The sequence below is a fragment of the Ovis canadensis genome, chromosome 4 (genome assembly GCF_042477335.2).
Source record: "Ovis canadensis isolate MfBH-ARS-UI-01 breed Bighorn chromosome 4, ARS-UI_OviCan_v2, whole genome shotgun sequence".
Lineage (NCBI taxonomy): Eukaryota > Metazoa > Chordata > Mammalia > Artiodactyla > Bovidae > Ovis > Ovis canadensis.
The window spans coordinates 21,945,769-21,967,878 of record NC_091248.1 but is presented as its reverse complement, the minus strand read 5'-3'; the positions used below and the strand labels follow the sequence as shown (position 1 = coordinate 21,967,878).

General features: G+C 48.5%; 1 protein-coding gene across 1 annotated transcript in view; it reads left to right on the top strand.

Annotated features, from left to right (window-relative positions):
• ABCA13 (ATP binding cassette subfamily A member 13) overlaps positions 1–22,110 on the top strand; it is a 396,112-nt gene that overhangs the window by 76,702 nt on the left and 297,300 nt on the right. The window contains exons 19-24 of the mRNA XM_069587332.1: positions 1,715–1,824; positions 7,226–7,344; positions 9,950–10,108; positions 10,381–10,382; positions 10,832–10,914; positions 11,582–11,703. Coding sequence (XP_069443433.1) covers positions 1,715–1,824; positions 7,226–7,344; positions 9,950–10,108; positions 10,381–10,382; positions 10,832–10,914; positions 11,582–11,703 — 595 coding nt within the window. The remainder of the gene's footprint in view (positions 1–1,714; positions 1,825–7,225; positions 7,345–9,949; positions 10,109–10,380; positions 10,383–10,831; positions 10,915–11,581; positions 11,704–22,110) is intronic.

Below are 22,110 nucleotides of genomic sequence, written 5' to 3'. Positions count from 1 at the left end.
AGGCGGGAATCACACTGATCCAGGGTAAGTATAAGTACGTGCCTGTAAATAAGGAACTTTTTAAACAGACTTTTTATATTCTAACCCAAATTCCACTCATAATTTCTCTCGAGATACAAAGGGAAAGAGCTCATGATCCTGTTTTTGCGAGAAATCCTGTCATGAAACAGCAGAGAACTAGGGAGTTACTTGACAATGGTGATCAACCTCATCTCAGTCACGCTTTGGAGTAACTTAGGGAAGAACCACAGGGATGTGGTCTTTGATTTCAGCCTTCCTCTCCCTCTGAGACTGGCTTCCACAGGAATGATTCAAGCACAGTCCCTGTTTGCTATTTGACTAGTCAGCACTTAAATGTGATTTGAATGTATTCTAAATTGTTCCATTGGTTTTTTTTTTTTCCAAAAGTGAAAACCTCGTTGTATTCACACACCCCAAGACTAGGTACCTGACTGGCTTTTCTGGTCCCCTGCTCTGGCAGCCAAGGGTCCTGCTACTTGATATGGAAATAGAGATTTGGGGCCACTTAAGTCACACAGAAGTCTGCTCTTTCAGTGCTAACTGCCCGCTGGACAAGGCCAGATTTCACCCCGCCTCAGATTCCATCCAAGACCATGTGGTTGACCCATATCCAAGTACCAGTGGCCCAGCCCAAATGGTGGGTCAGGGGAATGGCAGGTTCCTGGAGGGCCCAGTGCTCTTGGCCGCCACGCTCCGGAGGCTGTCTGCTGCCCAAGGACGTGGGAAAGAGCAGCTCTGCCCCGGCCCATCCTCTCTGTGTGACACACGGCTCCCGTGGGCTGTGGGGTCCATGGTACCGATGCTTCTCTAAGCCCCAAAGGGAGATGGAAAGTGAACCCTCACTCACCTGCCAGACAGCCTGACCTGCTCTCCTCTAGCTGTGTTGCCACAGGGCTGCACCTTGAATCCACTCGTTTTTAAAAAGTTGGAAGGGTCTCCTTGGATAGTGAAGCAGGTGTTTCCTGGCACAAAGAACTATTAATAGTAGTGCCTTGGAATTTGAATGCTGGCTTTGAGAGCCTCACTCTTTCTGATCCTAAACTTGGACTTGACACTTGTCTCCAAATTTTTATTTGAGCTGGAGGTGATTCCGACAACCCCTGTTCCCCACCAGTCCTGGCTTTCACCCGGAAGTGTCCAGTCCTTGATGGAGGTGCTTTACACCGTGGCCCCAAGACTGGAAACTAGTGGGCTGTGATCTGGCTGGGTGTGGTCGTCCAAGGCACGGTGCCCAGCTTCGTTCCACTTTAGCGATTCCTTCCTTCCACTATTTTTTCCCTGTCTTTTTGTTGTTGTTCAGTCACTCAGTGACTCTTTGCGACCCCATGGACTGCAGCACGCCTGCAGGCTTCCCTGTCCTTCACCGTCTCCCAGAGCTTGCTCAAACTCATGTCCGCTGAGTCGGTGATGCCATCTCCTGTCTTTACTTTTTTTGATCACTGCCTTCTTGATGAGGAAGATACAAAAAGTCTAAGGCAGAGAACCCCACTGGTAGGGAGGGAATGCCAGGATTGTTGGCGACAAAATGTTGCTCTGAATGAAAACAGGAGACCTCCTGTCTCCTCGGCTGTGTCCTCCGATGTCTGCGGAGTGAGTGGCCTAGCAGTGGGATGGTTCTTTCACGAGTGTTACACAGGCACTCACTCAGAGAAGCTGGTCTTCACCTCTAATATTCCTGTCTGTTTCCCCCAAGTGTCTTGGATGCCTGTCAGGCTTTCTTGCAGTCCCCGAAGCCCTCGGATGCTGTGGTGACCCTGTGGAGAATGGAGATGCTGGCCCAGCGCGTGCTCGTCCTCCTTGCAGGTGAGCTGCTCTTGGGAAAAGGTTGCCCCCCCCTGTTTCCAGAGCTTAACTGGCCATGAGATGTTTGGATGCCCTTGAGCTACTCTTGGGCTCAACTGCAGCCTTCTTGCCGGGTTCCCTAGACCCTGAGGACCCCCTCTCCCCCTGCCCCCAGCACTGTGACCTCCAGCCAAGGTGAACATCCCCCTCCCTGCTCCAAGCTCTGCCTTCAGGCTATGTCTCTGCTCGTGGAATGTGCTTCCCTGTCTCTGCAGTCTGAACTTCAGCCATGCCCTCTGGCTGGAGCCAGGGCATTTCTTCCAGGAGGAATGCCTGCGTCCCCTTTGCGTCCCGTATGCTGGTGGTAACCTTGAGTTGACCTCTATCTAATGTGGTATTAAGGCTCCTATTTCTTAAGTCTCCTTCCTCTGCCCGAGTCAATGTTCTTTGAAGGTAGCAACCGTGTCTCCGTCTCCTGTGCGTGCTCAGTGCCTGGCGTGGAAGATCACTCTACTTACAGGTGCTGGGTGCTCCATGCAGTGACTCGACTCCTGGAACACTTTCTCCAAAGTCCTGGCACTGAGTGTTTGTCTTTAAGTTTGTTGGAACCTCTCGGCATTTGTTTGCTACTTCACTGAGAACAGGATCTGTTACTCATTCAGTTCTGTCTCCATGATACTCAGCATAGAGTCTGTGTCAGTGAGTCATTGCTACTTACACTGTAAATGAATTCATTCATCCTTCTTAGCAAATCCGTTACTACAGATTTCAGGGAAATTTCCCTGGCATACCACTGTGGAAGCAAAGTACCACGAGCTGCCTCATAGGGCTCCTGGGTGGTTTTTAGATCTCTTCCCATGACATGAACACTGGCCTCAGAGCACTTTTGGACCATGGACTGCACAGTGCTGCTGGAGTGTATCTCACCCACGCGTGCATGTTGCTGCTTTTTCACGCGTAGGCTCCTAAATGAGGCTGCACCCAGACCTCTTTTTAATTATAAAAATGGTTTTTTGGCCACATTCCTTTGTGGCTCAAATGGTAAAGAATCTGCCTGTAATGCAGGAGACCTGGGTTGGATATCTTGGTTGGGAAGATCCCCTGGAGAAGGGAATGGCAACCCACTCCAGTGTTCTTGCCTGGAGAATTCCATGGACAGAGCAGTCTGGCGGGATACGGTCCATGGGGTCACAAAGATTTGGACACGACTGAACGACTAACACTGTCACACTTTCTGCTGCATGTGGGATCTTAGTTCTCTAACCAGGGATGGAGCCTGTGCCCCTGCATTGGAAGCACAGAGTCTCAACCACGCAAAGACTTCCTCAACCAGCACACAGCACTCTTGGTGCAGTTGGGCCTAAAGTTCTTGACAGCAATGGTGTCAGGGATGTTGGGGAGATGGGTGTGAGCCCAGAGGAGGACACAGGGAAGCCAAGGTGGGCTGATCAGGAGAAGAGAGGAGCCGGGGTCAGTGGAGCAGGCTGTGAGCCCTGGGTCCTGCATGGAGCCTGCCAGGCCAGCTCTGCACCCTCCTGTCATCCCAGGTGGACCCGACACCTTGTCTCACACTGCTGCCTCCTCCTGACTTGCTCTCTGATGATTGTTATTACTTAGATGATTATTCTCAGGTGCGGTGTTATGTCCTCTGGGAAGCTCTTCTTGGCGCCCCTGCCTGGGTTCAGTGGCCCTGTGTTAGGCCCCTTAGCTGTCCCTCTGGGCAGTGAGCCCATGGGCTCCTTGTGATTGCATTTGCACGTGGGGACTGGAGCCGGCAGCCTCTGGCAGATGCATGCTGAGTGAATGAGCACGTGTCAGCGGCCCTCTTGGGCTCAAGTCTCTGTCCCCTAGGACTCCTGCATGAGCGTGGTCTGTGAATTTTGCGCTGACATCCTGGAGGGAACATGTGGCCCTGGCAGGCAGTGCCCGGGCCCAGGTGTCCCTGCGTGGCTGTGTGGCACTGGAGGACACCCTGCAGAGGTTGCTCGGGGCTCAGTGCAGGCGTGGCCACGCACACCACCGACAATGATCTAGGGCCTGTGGGGGGTGGCTGACTAAGGGTGTGGGCAGCAGAGCCTGGGGCTTTGGGAGGAGAGGCTCGTTTGGGGCAGGACCCACCGTGTCGAGTGTTAGTATTAGTTGCTCAGTCGTATCCAACTTGGCAACCTCATGGACGCAGCCCGCTAGGCTCCTCTGTCCATGTGATTCTCCAGGCAAGAATACTCTGGTGGGTTGCCCTTTCCTCCTCCAGGGGATCTTCCAGAACCAGGCATCAAGTCCGGGTCTCCTGCATTGTTGGCAGATTCTTTGCCATCTGAGCCACCAGGGAAGATGTCAACTTTGATCTCACATTAAGTTGAATCATGGTGGCTGGGGCAGGGGAAGGACCAGGGCTTCCAGACCAAATGGGCTGGGGTCCAGTGCCTGTAGACACAGGCAGGCCGAGGGACGCCCTGAGCTGGACACAGAGGCTGGAGCTCGTAGCTATTTCCAAGTGAGAAGATGAAATCAGTGAGGCACGGACACATGGGTGCCTGGCATGGACTAGCCCTGCTCCTGCATTCTGCTAAGAGGGCAAGTTGAGTATGGGTGACCCTGCCCACCATCGGGACATCATTCCACAGCTTGCAAAGAGCTGTTTGTAGCAAAAAACACAGGCTTAGCTTTGATCCACTCACTCACCTCTCTTGTAATACCTTCTTAAACCCAAGAATCGATGAATCTTTCAGTGACAGAGCAGGGGAGGAGTGAGGCTGGTCGGGGAGGCAAGGTGAATTCATTTTATAAATGAAATCCCAGTTGTCATGTAGGTTTATTTATTTATTTTTTTAAGGAAAATCTGTTTTTCCAGTTAGAGATGTTATGAGTGTTACTGATGCTGTGTTATGCACCTCGGCTCCCCTTTGGGTGGCTGACAGATATTTTCACATGCAGAGCTTGCACTCTAAAATGTGGTTGCTTATCTGACATAGTGAACCCAGCCACACTTTAAAGCATAATTATTTCACTGTTTTATAGGCAGCTAATGTAATGGCTTTTAAATGAATTAAGCATTCATCAATACCTGAATTTATATGTATTTTGGCATTCTGTACTGCATTTGCTAAATTAATATAGCACACTTGAGTCACTTCATTACTGAAGATTAATTTCTAATTTTTATATTTCATTTCAAGAAAACCCAAGCATGTCATACTTAAGCATGACTATCATTCAAACTTCATCTCCACTTTCCTTATTAAGTTGTCACTCCATTCTGTAGTGACAGGCCCAGAGAAGTTACAAACGCCAGCCAATAGGGTATTGGGGTAGAATGGGCCAAAATGGGCAAGTCGTCCTCTTCTGTCACACAGAGGGAATACAGTCAGATCTGTTACAATGACTGTTGACAATGAAGTAGTGATTTGTGTATCACAGAGTTAAGTTCAGCAACACCATGAGGAAAGTAACATTTTTGTCCTTTGGATCTAGTTCGTGAAATACATTAGAAAAGTCTGCCTGGGAACAGGGTGTGTAGTTTGACAGCTCTTAAACCAAAAGGGACCTCGTAGTCACCTTTGACTTGGTTTGATCTGGTTTCCCAAAGTGGCAAACAAAGGTCCAGAGAGTGTGAGTGACTTGCCCAGGGCCTGGGGTGTGGGGGAGAAGTCAGAGTCCCTCTTCAGTGGAGAAGCACAGAAGGGCTGACCAAACAGAGAAGAGGGTATGGACAGGGAGATGTGCCAGGCAGGAGGGTGGCCTGATGTGACCAAATGCTGGAAGAATGCCAAGAGCAGGTGGGAAGAGCCAGGACTGGTTCGAGGGGGCAGGTCTGCAGAGGCCAAGTGAGGTGCCGCAGGAATGGGCCTGGGAGGTAGGGGACAGAGGCTAGCATTTCCGAGCCTCCTGGGCAGCTGCAGGACAGTGTCAGTGGTGGGGCAGCTACATCTCCAAAACAGAGGGTCCATTTGTTCTCAAGGCTTCCCTGGTGGCTCTGACGGTAAAGAATCTGCTTGCACTGCAGGAAACTTGGATTTGACCCTAGGGTTGGGAAGATCCCCTGGAGGAGGAAATGGCAACCCACTCCAGCATTCTTGCCTGGAGAATCCCAGGGACAGAGGAGCCTGGTGGGGTCACAAAGCGTCAGACACAACTGAGTGACTAAGCACACACACATTTGTCCTCAAATATACCTGCTGGATGCTTCATGTTCCTTACCTTATTCATTTTCCATTTTAATAAGAGATTACTTGTATTTTTAACAATAATATGTTGGGTTTCAAAATTAGAGAAATAGCAAGATTAATGAGAAAATATAAACTAAGGTGGCCCTGGGTGGTCTGCTTTTGGGAAAGTATTTGGGTTTATTCCATGCACTCTACTTCGTCTGCAGTTCCAAACCATTAAAAAAAAAAGAATTTTTGAGAAACAATGTAAAAAGTGTAAGAAGCAGGACTGTTGCTTCCCACCCCCGCCCCATGTGAAAATGACAGAAGTTTTGTTATTCGTGAGGGCACATTTCATCTTCTGTAAGGTGAAGACACAGAAGCACGTGTGAAGCCAGGGGCTGCAGGCCTGCGGATGCACTAGGTTTGCGCATGCGCAGTGGAGCCCTCCGGGATTCCGCAGGGTGGGTCGCGAGGCTGCGCTGGGCAAGGTTGAGAGCAGCCGGGAGGCAAGGCACTTGTAGTCCTGAGAAGACAAGAGGTCAGGAGCCTTGGGAAGGAGCCGAGAGCGAGTGAGATGGAGCCACAGGTTCCTTCACCAGCTGCCTGCTTTAGGAAGAGCGTGTGGTCCAGGGTGGAGGCGAGTTGGGGGGAGGGAGTGGCGAGGGACAGGCCTGTCAGGGTGTTGCCTTGTCCTGGGCGTGACCTGGGGGCTCTGGACAAGGCACAGTGTCCAGAGGTGTTGAGTGTGACTGACAGTGGGGTTTGTGAGGAGCCAGGTGGTACTCCCAGGATGCCTCATCCAAAGGGTGGAGGGTGGGGGCCTGCCGTCCATCCTGTGTGTGTGTGTGTGTGTGTGTGTGTGTGTGTGCGTGCGTGCGCGCGTGCGCACGCATGTGTGAGCAAGAGAGCTCGAGCAAGCGAGAGATGCACCTTCACACTGAGGCCCTTCTACTTGTCGCTATTCCAGGCCCGTTGGTGAAAACCAAGACTGTCCTGGACAAAGTGGGGGCCGGGGGCACGTTGCCCAAGGGGTGCGAAGAGGGGGCCGTTTGGGGCCAGGGAAGAAAGATCTTAACTTTTATACTTTCAGTTAGACCAGAATAAAACTGGGTTTATTTCGTTGCATTTGAGATCAAAAGGAGCAGCGTCCCCCTCATTTCTGGTAGTGTTAGAATTCTTTATGAATCTGAGTCATTTTGAACCTTTAAGCGGTGCCTTTGTGAGAGCTGGGGAGAACTGCATACTGATGGCTTCTCTACGTGTTTCCTCTGCAGAAAACCACTCTCTGATGAAGGACGTATTGTGTGCCGCTCTGCACTGTGAGCAGAGCGTGGCGAGGCTTCTGCTGTTATCTGCCCTGCGAGGTGTCGCTCTGGTGCACGACCACTACCAGGTTTGGCATCCTTGATGTCTCAGAGACCTTCCTATTCCTTATGACTGGCCTGTGCAGGACAGTTTCCTGTTCCAGGCTTGCTGGCTTGGTCCTAAAGACAAGAGACCATGGTGCAGAGCTGTGTGGGGAGTCAGGGCTGCAGACTGGGTGTGCACACCTCCTCCCCCAGGTCTTCCAGCTGCTGCTTGAGTGGCTGGCACAGGCTTGGCACAGCTGGTTGTTAAATGTTTGAGAGTTTTGCAGGCTGGTTCTTAAACATAGACATCATTAAGAATCCAGTTATATATGGTAAAATAAAGTTGAAAACAAAGACACTGAACATTCAAGATTCCTCACTTCCTAATTAGTTTAGCATGTTTTGCTCTTGTCTGAGAAGGTTTGCACTCCTTTATCTGCACAGTGGGCATGCTACTTCTGGTCTCTTTCCCATCCTGTGTTCAGTGACATCATGCTGCCTGCTTGAGTAGGTCATGCCGAGAGTCTGGCAGGCAGAAGGAACATGGGGGCAGAGGAAAAAAGCCATGTGTGCGTGAGTTCTGCCACAAAGGAGGAAGCGAATAGTCTGGTCTGATGGACCGCCCAACCCCACCCTCCCCAGGCCTCAGATGGACAAGACTCCGGCTGAGGCCTCACACTCTGAACACTGATGGTCCCAGGCTTCTCGTCTTCCTTGCTCCACAATTCAGAGGTTCCGTGTGGTGGCCTCTTTAGGGGACTTGCATTTTGGTGCTCAGATCACATGTAGAGAAGTTCGTTTGTGCCCAGGGAACCCCAAGGCAGGGACTCAGAGACCAGGCCTCTCGACTGTGACGCCTCAGAATTCTTCACATTTAACTTGCTTGGAACACACATTTGTTAGTTCTCTGATCATCTGAACAATTCATGACTTTCCTTTGTGAGAGTGATCAGTGGCAGTTTTGAGAAAGATATTTAGAAGCGTTATTAAAGTATAATGTGTTCTCTCAGCCTTAGCACCATCTTTTGAGAAACCTCTGTGCCATGAGAGTGAAGTGGAGGAAGAAGCCATTGTGCAGGCTGAAATGCAAAAGAAAAAAGATGAGGCAGAGGTCCAAGTGGACTTGTACACCCATGGCAGCCACAGAGGCAGAAACAAGGGAAGCCAGAGGCCAGGGACGCTGGGACAAATTGCTGGACTGCATGTCTACTACCCAAAACTCGTCTCAATGGATCTGGAACTTTGAATGGTTTCCACGGCCGTTCTGATCTCCTCAACCACCTTTGAGAGACTCATGTTGCTTGTATCAAAGCAGTCCCTTTTGGTCCTTTGCCCTGGACTCGTTCTCTTCTCAGTTGTGGCTGAATGTAACGTGTGCAGTAACTCATCTCTTTTGCTGTCTTAGCTGAAGGGAAAAAAAATTAGTATGTGTTGGCTTACATGAGATAGGGCTTCCCTGGTGGCCAGTGGTAAAGAATCCGCTGGCCAGTGCAGGAAACTAGGGTTCAATCCCTGGGTCAGGAAGAGTGCCTAGAGAAGGAAATGGCAACCCACTCCAGTGTTGTTGCCTGGAGAATCCCGTGGACAAAGGAACCTGGTGGACTACAGCCCACGTGGTCACAGAGAGTCACACGTGACTGGGCACGCATGAGTTACATGAGATGCCTTCCCCAAATCACCGCAACCTGGGACTGTGCTTGCAGCATCAGGAAGAACGGGGTGATGAAATAGATCAATTCTGATGATGTGAAATAAATGATACACAGCAGAACCATATTTAAAATGGATAACCAACAAGGGCCTACTGTATAGTACAGGTTATTCTGCCCAGTGATATGTGGCAGCCTGGATGGGAGGGGAGCTTGGGGAGAATGGATACATGTATATGGATGAGTCCCTTTGCTGGTCACCTGAAACTACCATAGCATTGTTAATTGGCTATACCCCGATACAAAATTAGAAGTGTTAAGTCTGGAAGAAAAATGATATACAGCGGAACTGCCGAATCCAGGGAAGTGTGTATAGGTTTATATGTGTGCCTGAACATATAAACACATGTGATCTCCTGTTTTTGGGGTCATTTTATATTTTAAGTTATATTTGCCAGTTAGTTTTATGATTTACAGGTATTTTAAATTCTTCTCAATTTATAGGTATTATATATTTTATAAAATGATCGGTCTTTTATACAGCTGTTTATGCTTGTAAAAGATGCTGATAATGTGTCCATGGAGTCTTAAGAGTCAGGGCCTAGACCAGGGATTCTTTGATGGGGCTTCTCCAAGCACCCACTTGCCCTGCCAAAGAGTGGCCTGGCACCTTCCTTGAAAAGTGTCTGTTTTCAGGCCAGGAGGCTGGGCAGTGCTGGTCCTCGCCATGCCCTTGTGTCCGCTGGGTAAATAACAGAGCAAGGGCCTCCTGGTTCCCGGCCAAGGGCTCCTTCCAAGGCCTTGCAGTGTGCAGCCAGGCAGTTGGGCAGGATCAGACATTCTCCGTCTCCTCTGCCCTGTTTCCTTAGAGTGAGGACGGTGGACTGACAGCTGTGTAGACAGTAGACTGATGGTCCATGTGATGCTCGGTGAGGATGCCTGTGTGTCTGGTTGAGCTCATGCCAACAGTCTCCAACTGTATCACTGCTGTGTTTTCTAGGAACTGGAAAAGATATGGACCTCTCCCTATCAGCTAAGCTGTGAAGGCCTTCGCAGGAATCTCTCCAGAGCCTTGGAAAGCTTCAGAAGCAGTTTGGAAGATGCCAGCGAGCAGGACTGTGAATGCCAGCCTGGGCTGGCCTCCAAGCCACACACGTATGCCCTGGCGGGGCCCACGCCGCCTCAGTCTCTCTCTTCATAAGGGCGATGTCGCGCATTAGTAAATTATGGCTCTCAGGCAATAATGTGTAACACACACCGTTAATGTACACATTAACGCACGTATTTTCTCACCCACACCAAAGTTTCCCATGACTTTACCTTTTGAAATTGTAAGTGGTAGGAGCAGCATTAGTGCTGAGGCTGGCTTTTTTGGGGATCAAGAAATTGAATCAAAATGTCAAGATTCAAGGTTACAATATGATAGTAAAGATGTTCTGTAGGGTCAGTCAGCGGTTTTCCAAAGCACCTTCACACTGGATTAATTTTGCTCAGTGCTCTCAAAGTGTTAACCCTCAGAAGAGGAAGTTGGGGACTTGTTTCTGAAAATGGCTTATTCCCGGAAGAAATGGTGTTCCTCTGACTGTTTGGTATCCTCATTTCTTGTACATTCCATGGTCTATCCTAACTGTTTTTTCTGCATTTATGAGAAGCCGTTTGTTATGCATCTTACTCCCCTGCCTCCTCCTGCCTGGCAGGGGTGTCATGATATTAATGGGTGTTCACACAAAGACACATCGTGTGTCCAATTATCTGAGAAATTTTAGGGAAACGCCATCTTGTTATCTAGCTCATTTCCTGGGAACTGAGGCAGTGTATTCAACCAACATTGTTCCTGGCGTTTTATCTCGCCTAAATTAGCTTTAATTTTCTGCCATTTTAGGTTGGCCCAAAGCCTGGAGAAGACTTTATTGTTGTCTGGGAATCCTGTAATGACTTTTCTTAGCAATTTCACAGTAGCTGAGGGTGAGTATGTAGTTCCTCCAAGTGTGCTTGATTAAAAATTAAATTTAGTTTCTCACACAAATATATCATTAAAATAAAACATGTAAAGGGTGAGTTATGCAATCTATATGTGGTAAATAGCAATTTAGAGCCTGGCTGCTCTGATGTATTTGGGGCTGAGAAGAAAGTCCTAGAATCCTGGGTACCAAAACGAAGAAAGGATGAGAGAAGTTTCTGTAGTCCAGGGGTCTCCCTGGCCCTGTCTCCCTGTCTTATAGATCCCGAAGCCCCTTTGCATCACCATGTCAGGTCCGAAGAATTCTGGCACATCTCTTGTTAGAAGTGAGATGAATAGATATGTGGGGAGAAATGAGTTTCCTTGGTCACTGTTCCCTTGGATGGGACACCTCTTTCTAGAGTAAAATTTAAAATGCACAGGTCTTAGAGGAAGAAACTGATCAGAATTGCCACATCATCTGGGGTTTTGTTTTACTTCTGATACAAATGATCGCAGCTCCCCCATGGAAGAGTAAGGTATGACTTTATTTGGTGCTTGTTATGGGCTGGAGGTAGTGGAAGAACAGTCCTTGCCAGGTTTTCATGTTCAGATCTTGTCTTCACTACTTCAGTCAAGAGTAGCCCAAATATTTATTATTATAAGATTTCTTTCCTTCTGATTGTCTTTCAGATGTAAAAGTAAAAGATTTGATGCAGAATATCAGCAAGTTAACTGAAGAGCTCCGATCTTCTCTGCACATCTCAGATGGAACCATCAACAGTATTTTAGAAGCAAACATCTCCCACTCAAAGGTGGGGTTGCTGCTTCTGTTCATGGCTGGAGCTGCTGACCTCCTGTGGTCCTATCTCTACCCCATGGCTGGGGGTCCCCTGTGAACCATGTGTGTGTATTTGTTAATTGCTCAGGTGTGTCTCGGAGAAGGCAATGGCACCCTACTCCAGTACTCTTGCCTGGAAAATCCTATGGATGGAAGAGCCTGATAGGCTGCAGTCCGTGGGGTCGCTAAGAGTCAGATATGACTGAGCGACTTCACTTTCATGCATTGGAGAAGGAAATGGCAACCCACTCCAGTGTTCTTGCCTGGAGAATCCCAGGGACGGGGAAGCCTGGTGGGCTGCTGTCTATGAGGTCGCACAGAGTTGGACAGGACTGAAGCGACTTAGCAGCAGCAGCAGCAGCAGCAGCAGGTATGTCTGACTCTTTGTGATCCCCTGGACTGTAGCCTGTCAGCCTCCTCTGTTCATGAAATTTAGCCAAGAATACTGGAGTAGGTAGCTGTTCCCTTCTCCAGGGGATCTTCCTGACCCAGGGATCCAACTTGAGTCTCCCGCATTACAGGCAGATCTCTACCATCTAAGCCACCAGGAAAGCCCCTGAACCATGTAAATGGAGCCAGAAAGGAGATCACAGAACATGCTGGCAACCCAAGGGCATCGTGATCCGCTGCCAAGACCTTGGAGTCTTCAGATTCGTAATAGTGTCTTTACCAGAGTTCTGTTCACTTCAGTCACTCGGTTGTGTCCGACTCTTTGCAACCCCATGGATTGCAGCACGCCAGGCTTCCCTGTCCCATCACCAACTCCTGGAGCTTGCTCAAACTCATCATCAAGTTGGTGATGCCATGCAACCATCTCATCCTCTGTTGTCCCCTTCTCCCGGCTTCAATCTTTCCCAGCATCAGGATCTTTTCCAATGAGTCCATTCTTCACATAAAGTATTGAGCAAAGGATTGGAGTTTCAGCTTCAACATCAGTCCTTCCAGTGAATATTCAGAACTGATTTTCTTTAGGATGAACTGGTTGGATCTCCTTGCAGTCCAATGGACTCTCAACAGTCTTTCCAACACCACAGTTCAAAAACATCAGTTCTTTGGCACTCAGCTTTCTTTAGGGTCCAGCTCTCACATCCATACATGACTACTGAAAAAACCATAGCTTTGACTAGATGGAGCTTTGTTCTCAGAGTAACATCTCTGCTTTTTAATATGCTGTCTAGGGTGGTCATAGCTTTTCTTCCAAGGAGCAAGCATCTTTTAATTTCATGGCTGCAGTCACCATCTGCTCTGATTTTGGAGCCCCCAAAATCAAGTCTGTCACTGTTTCCATTGTTTCCCCATTTGTTTGCCATGAAATGATGGGACCGGATGCCATGATCTTAGTTTTCTAAATGTTGAGTTTTAAGTCAACTTCTTCACTCTCCTCTTTTATCAAGAGGCTCTTTAGTTCTTTCTGCCATAAGGGTGGTGTCATCTGCATATCTGAGGTTATTGATATTTCTGCCGGCAGTCTTGATTCCAGGTTGTGCTTCATCCAGCCCAGCATTTTTTATGATGTACTCTTCATATAAGTCAAATAAGTGGGATGACAATATACAGCCTTGACGTACTCCTTTCCCGATTTGGAACCAGTTTGTTGTTCCATGTCCGGTTCTAACTGATGCTTCTTGTCCTGCATACAGATTCCTCAGGAGGCAGGTCAGGTCGTCTGGTATTCACATCCCTTTAAAAATTTTCCACAGTTTGTTGTGATCCACACAGTCAAAGGCTTTGGCATAGTTGATAAAGCAGAAGTAGATGTTTTTTCTGGAACTCTCTTGCTTTTCTGATGACCCAACGGATGTTGGCAATTTGATCCCTGGTTCCTCTGCCTTTTCAAAATCCAGCTTGAACATCTGGAAGATCACGGTTCACGTACTTTGAAGCCTGGCTTGGAGAATTTTGAGCCTTACTTTGCTAGCGTGTGAGATGAGTGCAATTGTGCGATTGTTTGAACATTCTTTGGCATTGCCTTTCTTTGGGATTGGAATGAAGACTGACCTTTACCAGTCTTGCAGCCACTGCTGAGTTTTCAAATTTGATGGCATGTTGAGTGCAGCACTTTCACAGCATCATCTTTCAGGCTTTGAAATAGCTCAACTGGAATTCCTTCACCTCCACTAACTTTGTTTGTGGTGGTGCTTCCTAAGGCCCACTTGACTTCACATTCCAGGATGTCTGGCTCTAAATGAGTGATCACACCATTGTGAATATCTGGGTCATGAAGATCTTTTTTGTACAGTTCTTCTGTGTATTCTTGCCACCTCTTCTTAATATCTTCTGCTTCTGTTAGGTCCAAACCATTTCTGTCCTTTATCGAGCCCATCTTTGCATGAAATGTTCCCTTGGTATCTCTAATTTTCTTGATGAGATCTCTAGTCTTCCCCATTCTATTGTTTTCCTCTATTTCTTTGCATTGATCACTGAGGAAGGCTTTCTTATTTCTCCCTGTTATTCTTTGGAACTCTGCATTCAGATGGGTATATCATTCCTTTTCTCCTTTACCTTTAGCTTCTCTTCTTTTCTCAGCTACTTGTAAAGCCTCCTCAGATAACCATTTTGCCTTTTTGCATTTCTTTTTCTTGGGGATGATCTTGATCCCTGTCTCCTGCACAATGTCACAAACCTCTGTCCGTAGTTCTTCAGGCACTCTGTCTATCAGATATAATCCCTTGAATATATTTCTCACTTCCACTGTATAATCATAAGGGATTTGATTTATGTCATACCTGAATGGTCTAGTGGTTTTCCCTACTTTCTTCAATTTTAGTCTGAATTTGGCAATAAGGAGTTCATGATCTGAGCCACAGTCAGCTCCTGGTCTCGTTTTTGCTGACTGTATAGAGTTTCTCTATCTTTGGCTGCAGAGAATATAATCAATCTGACTTCGATACTGACCATCTGGTGAATGTCCACGTGTAGAGTCGTGTCTTATGTTGTTGGAAGATGGTGTTTGCTATGACCAGTGCATTCTCTTGGCAAAACTCTGTTAGCCTTTGCCCAGCTTCATTTTTTACTCCAAGGCCAAATTTGACTGTTACTCCAGGTATCTCTTGACTTCCTACTTTTGCATTCTCATTCCCTATGATGAAAAGGACATCCATTTTGGGTGTTAGTTCTAGAAAATCCTGTAGGTCTTCATAGAGCTGTTCAGCTTCTTCAGCATTACTAGTTGGGGCATAGGCTTGGATTACCATGATATTGAATGGTTTGCCTTGGAAATGAACAGAGATCATTCTGTCATTTTTGAGATTGTATCCAAGTACTGCATTTCAGACTCTCTTGTTGACTATGATGGCTACTCCATTTCTTCTAAGGGATTATTGCCCACAGTAGTAGATATAATGGTCATCTGAGTTAAATTCACCATTTCCAGTCCATTTTAGTTCGCTGACGTTCCTAAAATGTCAATGTTCACTCTTGCTATCTCCTGTTTGACCACTTCCAATTTACCTTGATTGATGGACCTAATGAGTGGTTGTTGCTGACCCACGAAAAGACACAGGGATTCTTGGCCTCCACAAGAGAAGAGCTCAGTCCGGGCCAGAGTTGAGGCTTGATTGCTCAGAGCTTTTGGGCAATAGAGTTTTATTAAAGTATAAAAGGGATAGAGAAAGCTTCTGACACAGATATCAGAAGGGGGAAGAACGAGTACCCCCTTGCTAGTGTTAGCAATGGAGTTATATACCTTATACCTTTTAATTAGTTATTATAGTGAATCAAAAGAATGTCTCAAGTTTGTGAAAATTTTACCAGACCTACTTTCACAATTTACAGTTTAGGATACCAGGATCTACTGCCATAATATACATTCTAAGATATCAGGATTAGTCAGGTTTTCAGGAAGGAGAAACTGCCCTCCAGCCGGATACATTGTTGTTATATACTCCCTGCTGCTGCTGCTAAGTTGCTTCAGTCATGTCCGACTCTGTGCGACCCCATAGACGGCAGCCCACCAGGCTCCCCCATCCCTGGGATTCTCCAGGCAAGAACACTGGAGTGGGTTGCCATTTCCTTCTCCAATGCGTGAAAGAGAAGTCGCTCAGTCGTGTTCGACTTTTAGCGACCCCATAGACAGCAGCCCACCAGGCTCCCCCGTCCCTGGGATTCTCCAGGCAAGTACACTGGAGTGGGTTGCCATTTCCTTCTCCAGTGCATGAAAGTGAAAAGTGAAAGTGAAGTTGCTCAGTTGTGTCCAACTGTTAGCGACCACATGGACCACAGCCTACCAGGCTCCTCTGCCCATGGGATTTTCCAGGCAAGAGTACTGGAGTGGGGTGCCATTTCCTTCTCCAACAATCCCTGGTATAGAGTTTAAACTGAGTTGTGTAATTGAGACTAAGGAATGCAGAGGGAAAAAAAGTTTGTCCTTTTCTCCTCCTTGAGAATTCCAGACCCCCAGTCTCCACTTCAAGAGCCCCAGATCCCTTTCTCCTCTTTGGGGACCCTGAACTTCTTATCAATCTGCCTAGGAATTGACTCTCTCACTAACATTCCAGGTTCCTATGCACTGTTGTTCTTTATAATTGTTGTCTGGACTTTACCAGAGTTAGAAAGGGTAAAATTGGTGGTGATGTTTGTTCCTGATTCCCAAACTGATTTCCTTTCAGTAGGGAATGCTGTCTTACCTGACGGCATGTTGGAGCAGTGTGACAGCAGCGGGCAGGCCAGCGCCTGGTGGGGGAGGAGCACTGAGGAGGCCCCAGGAAGAAGGAGATGGGGACACAGGCTGGGTTTGCCCATGCAGGGCAGAGCAGGTGAATGTCATCTGGGCCTTCCACAAGTGCTTTGCTGAGATCACCTTTTGGCTTATCGCATGGGGGTTTACTTCCCTGTTGGTAAAGAATCTGCCTGCAGTATGGGAGACCCAGGTTTGATCCCTGGGTCAGGAAGAACCCCTGGAGAAGGAAATGGACAACTCACTCCAGTATTCTTGCCTGGAGAATTTCACGGACAAAGGAGCCTGGCGGGCTGTAGTTCATAGGGTCGCAGAGTCCATCATGAGTGAGTGTCACATACACACAAACTGCCAGAAGCCATCGCCACGAAGATGGTTCTAGAGTGACCATTTCTACTGACAATCAGCTGGACCTTAATGAGCATTTATTTTCACATTGAGTCTTGTTATCTAAATGTGAGCCTTGACAAGTAGGTCAGTTAATGAAGAATTAATCTGCATTAAGAAAGAAATGAATTGGAAGCTAGGAATCCTCAATTTACAGTTACAGTCTGAACTTGTCTGTGGCGAGTTACACTCCTCTTTCTTCAAGGAGAATGCTGAAGGTAGCTTATTGGCCTCCACGCGTGCAGGGGGTGTGGGGGTCCGGCTGGGGTGCGACACTACCTCCTACACTGCCTCAGTTGTAAGCAGTGATTCAGATCTGCCTTCAAACCTTTACTCACGACAGCTTGACTCAGGACCAGAGCAGTGGATTAATTTAAGTAGCCGACCAGCGGGGCTGTACAAGGAGGGTCAGGGCCCTTTTAGATTCAGAGTTACAAAGGGGCACTCGTGGTAAAGAACCTGCCTACCAGTGGAGGACACATAAGAGCCCCAGGTTCAATCCCTGCATCGGGACGATCCCCTGGAGGAGGGCACGGCAACCCTCTCCAGTGTTCTTGCTTGGGAAATCCCATGGACGGAGGAGCCTGGTGGGCTGAAGTCTGCAACTGAAGGGACGTAGCACAGCTGAGGTTGCGGCCTGATTAGCAAGCGGCCGCCAGGTGTCGCTGCCGCTCTGCCGCGGGAGGGCTGGGCCCTGCGAGGGCTGAGGTCTAAGGCGCCTTTGCGGTTGAGGTGGCTGTGCAGTGCTTTCTCTGTGCGTGTCCTTCTGACCATGTGAATCACTGCGGATGGCCACCCGAGTGGCTGGATGGTGAGGCTATCGGCAGGGGAGTTTAAAAAGCTTGCATTCTTGGGATTCAAATTAGTAATGTAAATTAGTAATATTTGCTGTGCTACCAAAGTGGATACACGAACTCATGTGTGCCTACAAATCTGAGGTACTAAATTCATGTTGGGTTAGGTGACACTTGGGCCCTAGATTCTTCTAGGTTGTTAGATGTTCTAGCATCTCTTAATACATATTATCAGTAGTAACTTTCCGGCATTTCTCTCTTTGAATTTCTCTGCCTTTCCCTGGGTCGGGAAGATCCCTGGAGAAGGAAATGGCAACCCACTCCAGTATTCTTGCCTGGAGAATTCTGTGGATTGAGGAGCCTGGTAGGCTACAGTCCACGGGGTCTCAGAGAGTCGGAGCGACTTCAGACCCTCTGGAAGTCTGGAAGACTGGTTCTAGCTTCGCTTCGCTTCGCCTTACCCTCAGACAGTGTTGAGTTCGTCACCTACCTCAGAGGTCTCAGAGCTTCCAGAATGTGGAGTCTGCAGTTCCCTGAAGACAGCAGGTGTCTGTGGGCTGGCTTGCGAGATAAACAGACGTGTTTGTGCAGCAGAGTTCCAGAAGTGTGTGTGAGGTGGCGTTTCAGTGTGAGCCATGCAGTGGCTCGGTGGCGTGAGGAGCTGTCCTGAGGATGGGGCTGAGGGCTCAGATGGAAATGAGGAGAAACCCCACTGTGAGAAGTCACGGGAGAGCCATGGGTTGGCTGACTCAACTCGGGTCAGCGCTCCCCAGGAGGCAGAAAGGGACGGAGCCGGGCCGACTGGTGGGGACATCGGCACCCAGGAAGGCCCTCTCTCCCCATGCTCTGTCCATGAACGCCTGTATCTCCAGGTTAAACCCAAATCATAGATTCCTGGGTCCTGGAGTCCACCTCCTGGGACTGAATCCCCTCCCCCCACCCGAGACCAGCCAAGCTTCCTACGCTGGGATGCAGTGTTCTCGGCTCACGCCAGCGGTGACTTCCTCCCTGTGTGTTCCAGGCCACGTTTTTATTCTTTTAAATGTCACAGCAAGGTCTAAGAGTTTAGGACCAAATAGACTGAGAGAGCAGCTAGAGGCTCTTCTTCTCCCTGGATGCTCTCAGCTGGGGAAGACTGGGTTCTAGCATCCTCAGCAGCTTTGTCCCTTCCCTCCCTCCAGCACCCAGGTGCTTATGGAGGGAGGAAGGGAAGGGCTGCCCCGAGCTCTGATCTCTCCTGGGAGGCTTCTAAAAGGAGGAGGGACTCTGAAACCTTGTCTTATTTACATCCCTTGGGCAGAAATGTGTGCATTTGGTGGGCCTGGCGCAGTTTCTTTCTCTCACTCGAGGCTGTCACTGAGTGTCAGGAGTGACTGGTGCTCTGTTAGCTGAGAGATGCCTGGTCAGGATTCAGCCAGCTCCACACATCCCATTTGTTACAGCGCACAAGGCTTGTCTTCTGGAAAGCTGCAATGGATAGTTCTCGGTGTAACTCACTTCAGAGCAGACCCCGGTAAACAGCTGGTTCATTCTGGCTTTTCTCTTCCCTGAGAGAGAAAGAAATAATTACTTTGTGAGTGGAGTTAAGAGTTTCTGGCCCACACAGAGGACTGTGGCCAGGTGTGCCCTTTAAGGGACTTCCCTGGTAGCTTGGCTGAGCCTCCGAGCTCCCAATGCAGGAGGCCTGAGTTTCATCCCTGGTCAGGGAACTAGATCCCAGGTGCTACGACTGAAGATCCTGCATGCCACAGTGAAGATCGAAGATCTTGTGTGCCGCAACTAAGACTCGGTTGCATTCAAATGCATCAGTAATAAATATATTAAAGAAAAAAGGCACTGCCAACCAGGCAGCATCTTACCTGAGGGAGCTGGTGCTGGCTGTGCCTGCAGGTAACCCCACCTGCATGGCTTCAGACCGGAGCTCGCATAGGTCCTTTTAACTTGGGGAACTTCAGACCCTCACTGCCAGTAAAGAAACAAAAACATTGAATGGGCCCCTCTAATGGGGCCTCTCTTTCATCACTCACACTTAGGTAAATATTTGTAAGCCTAAGTGTTAAGATTGATTGCATTAATTTCTGCAGAAAGTATTTCTTACTGGTTCTGGCCAATTATTCTAACCATCAGGGTGTTTTCAGTCCTGATCTGCTTTGCAGAGTGTCATTTGTCTCTCATCTTGGCCAGTTGCAAAGGAGAAAAGCACACCGTCTGTATCTTATTCATGTTATCAACGTAGAAAGAGGCTTGTGACTTGAGGAGTCGCCAGCCCACACCTGTTTAACAGTATGGGCTTTTAGAGCAGCTGTAGCACAACTGGTAACTTGCGTGTGTGCTAAGCCACTTCAGTCATGACCGACTCTTTGCAACCCCATGGACTGCAGCCTACAAGGCTCCTTTGTCCATGGAATTCTCCAGGCAAGAATACTGGAGTGGGTTGCCATGTGCTCCTCCAGGGGATCTTCCTGACCCAGAGATAAAACCTGCATCTCCTGTGTCTCTTGCATTGGGCAGGAGGGTTCTTTACCATTAGTGCCCTGGTAACATATTAGTCTAATAACTCTGCCTTCAAAAGAAAATGACTTTGTATTGATCTGGCATGGTTTTAGCAATTGCCATATTCTTAAAGGGCTCGTGGCTAACCCAGGATCAGAATTCACACCAGGACTGACATTATCTGCCAGTCATTTCTAAAGTTTACTTTAAGAGATAAAGCTAAGGTGATTTTAACTTTCTTCTTGACTTCTAAAACACTCTTGGTAATAGAACGCTACACTGTCTGAAGCCCTGGGAGGAGGGGGCCCTGGGGATGGGCTGGGGTTGGGGTCCTGGCGGGGAGTGGAGTTTCCCACCAGGCCTGCAGCTGGTGGGTTACTGTCTTGGGGGCAGGCCCTCCCCCTTACTGCCACTTCAGGACAGGACAGGAGGCTTGATGCTATATGGATCAAAGAAGGAATTCATTAATTTAACTCTTATTCTTAACTTCAATACTTTTCAATCAATAAACCCATCTAATTCTTACACATCTTTCTTCACATTCCAGTAAGTCAAGCTCTGTTTTTGCTGTTAGCCTCCTGTCAGCTATAATGGATGTCACTGAGCTGTGTGTCATTTATAATGGTCTCGTTTGGTTCTCCCTTTGGAGCACTTTCGCGTCTTGTTATCGTCTCTTTTGCTCAGATGGATAAACTCAGGCTAACAGTGTTGACCTCTGGGAGGTCACACAGGAGGAGTTGGAGTTGCCTTATTCTGGATCCTTCCTGAGTCCTCCCCATGGTCTTCCCACTGTGTGTGGCTGCAGCCCTTCCAGACGGTCTAGGAGCCATCTCCTGCCCTCTCATCGCACCCTATCCAGGCCTCTTCATTGTGCGGGCAGATCTGAGCCCGATGGGACCCTGGGAGCCAGGCCCCAGCTCCTCCCTGTCCTGTAGAAGCTGGTGCCTACTATCCAGTCCCACTTCTTTGCTTTGACAAGAGCGGAGGTGCCCAGTCACCTCCTGTGATGTTTCCCATCCTTCCCCATCACTGTCGGTGCTTCTAGTCACAGTTAGGCTGAGAACAGTGATTCCTCCCAATGTTTCTGTGTGCCTCTGAGTCTGAAATTACCAGCTGTGCAAACCACCTCTGAACTGCTGCTCTGAGCACAGTTAGCATTTTGGCAGATCCCAGGAAACAAGCTCCTGCTGAAAATGCAAATATCTCTCCTGGCGATCACTTCTGCTTTTATAGGGAGTCTGTGAACGCAAATGAATGTCTCATCAAATGTATGTGTGTGTGCTTGGTGGGGAGCTGTCTGCCCTGGACCCCTGGCTCCTTTAAGTTTTCCAAGCAGATGTGGACATGTAGCAAATGTGCTGGCAACTTGGCATCCACATGTTTAATTAAACTGCCTGGACCAGTCTGAGCTGAAAGATGACTGACTCTAAAACGGATTCACCCATGATATTTTGAGTCCAACAAAACTGAGTATTTTCTCCGTTTCTCTTACTCCCTGCCGGTTTCAGGTGCTTTTTGAGCAAGGAAAGTGGTTACAGTAAAATTAAAAACAAAGATAAAGAATGAAGTAGGGAGGCATGGAAGGGCAGGCACGGAAGCAAACACGGTGCAAGGTGCTGTTCCTGTGTGTGGTGTGGCTGTGAGGTTTCAGCTTGAAGGCTGCCCCTGGGACCTCCCCACTGGTTGAGAGACATGTATACAGGTTTTAAGACAAATGTTGCCTTTAGGGGTAAACTCTAAGAGATGCATGGACTATGATCCTTCTTGGGGACCACGCTTGGGGCTGAGATGGTGCCGAGGGACCCTCACCAGCTGGTTCTGGTTGGTGCCCACATGAGACCTGGGGCAGTGGTCCCGACTCAAGGAGAACTTCCATGGAAGTCTGTTCTACAGAACTGGCCAAAGAGGGGCTTCCCTAATCAAAGAGAAGGGGGGATATGCATTACCCCTCAACCCCTCTTTGAAACCCTCTTTCAACCAGAGGCATGCACCTTCCCTTAGAGACCACGATGGAAACAGTGGAACAAGGAAA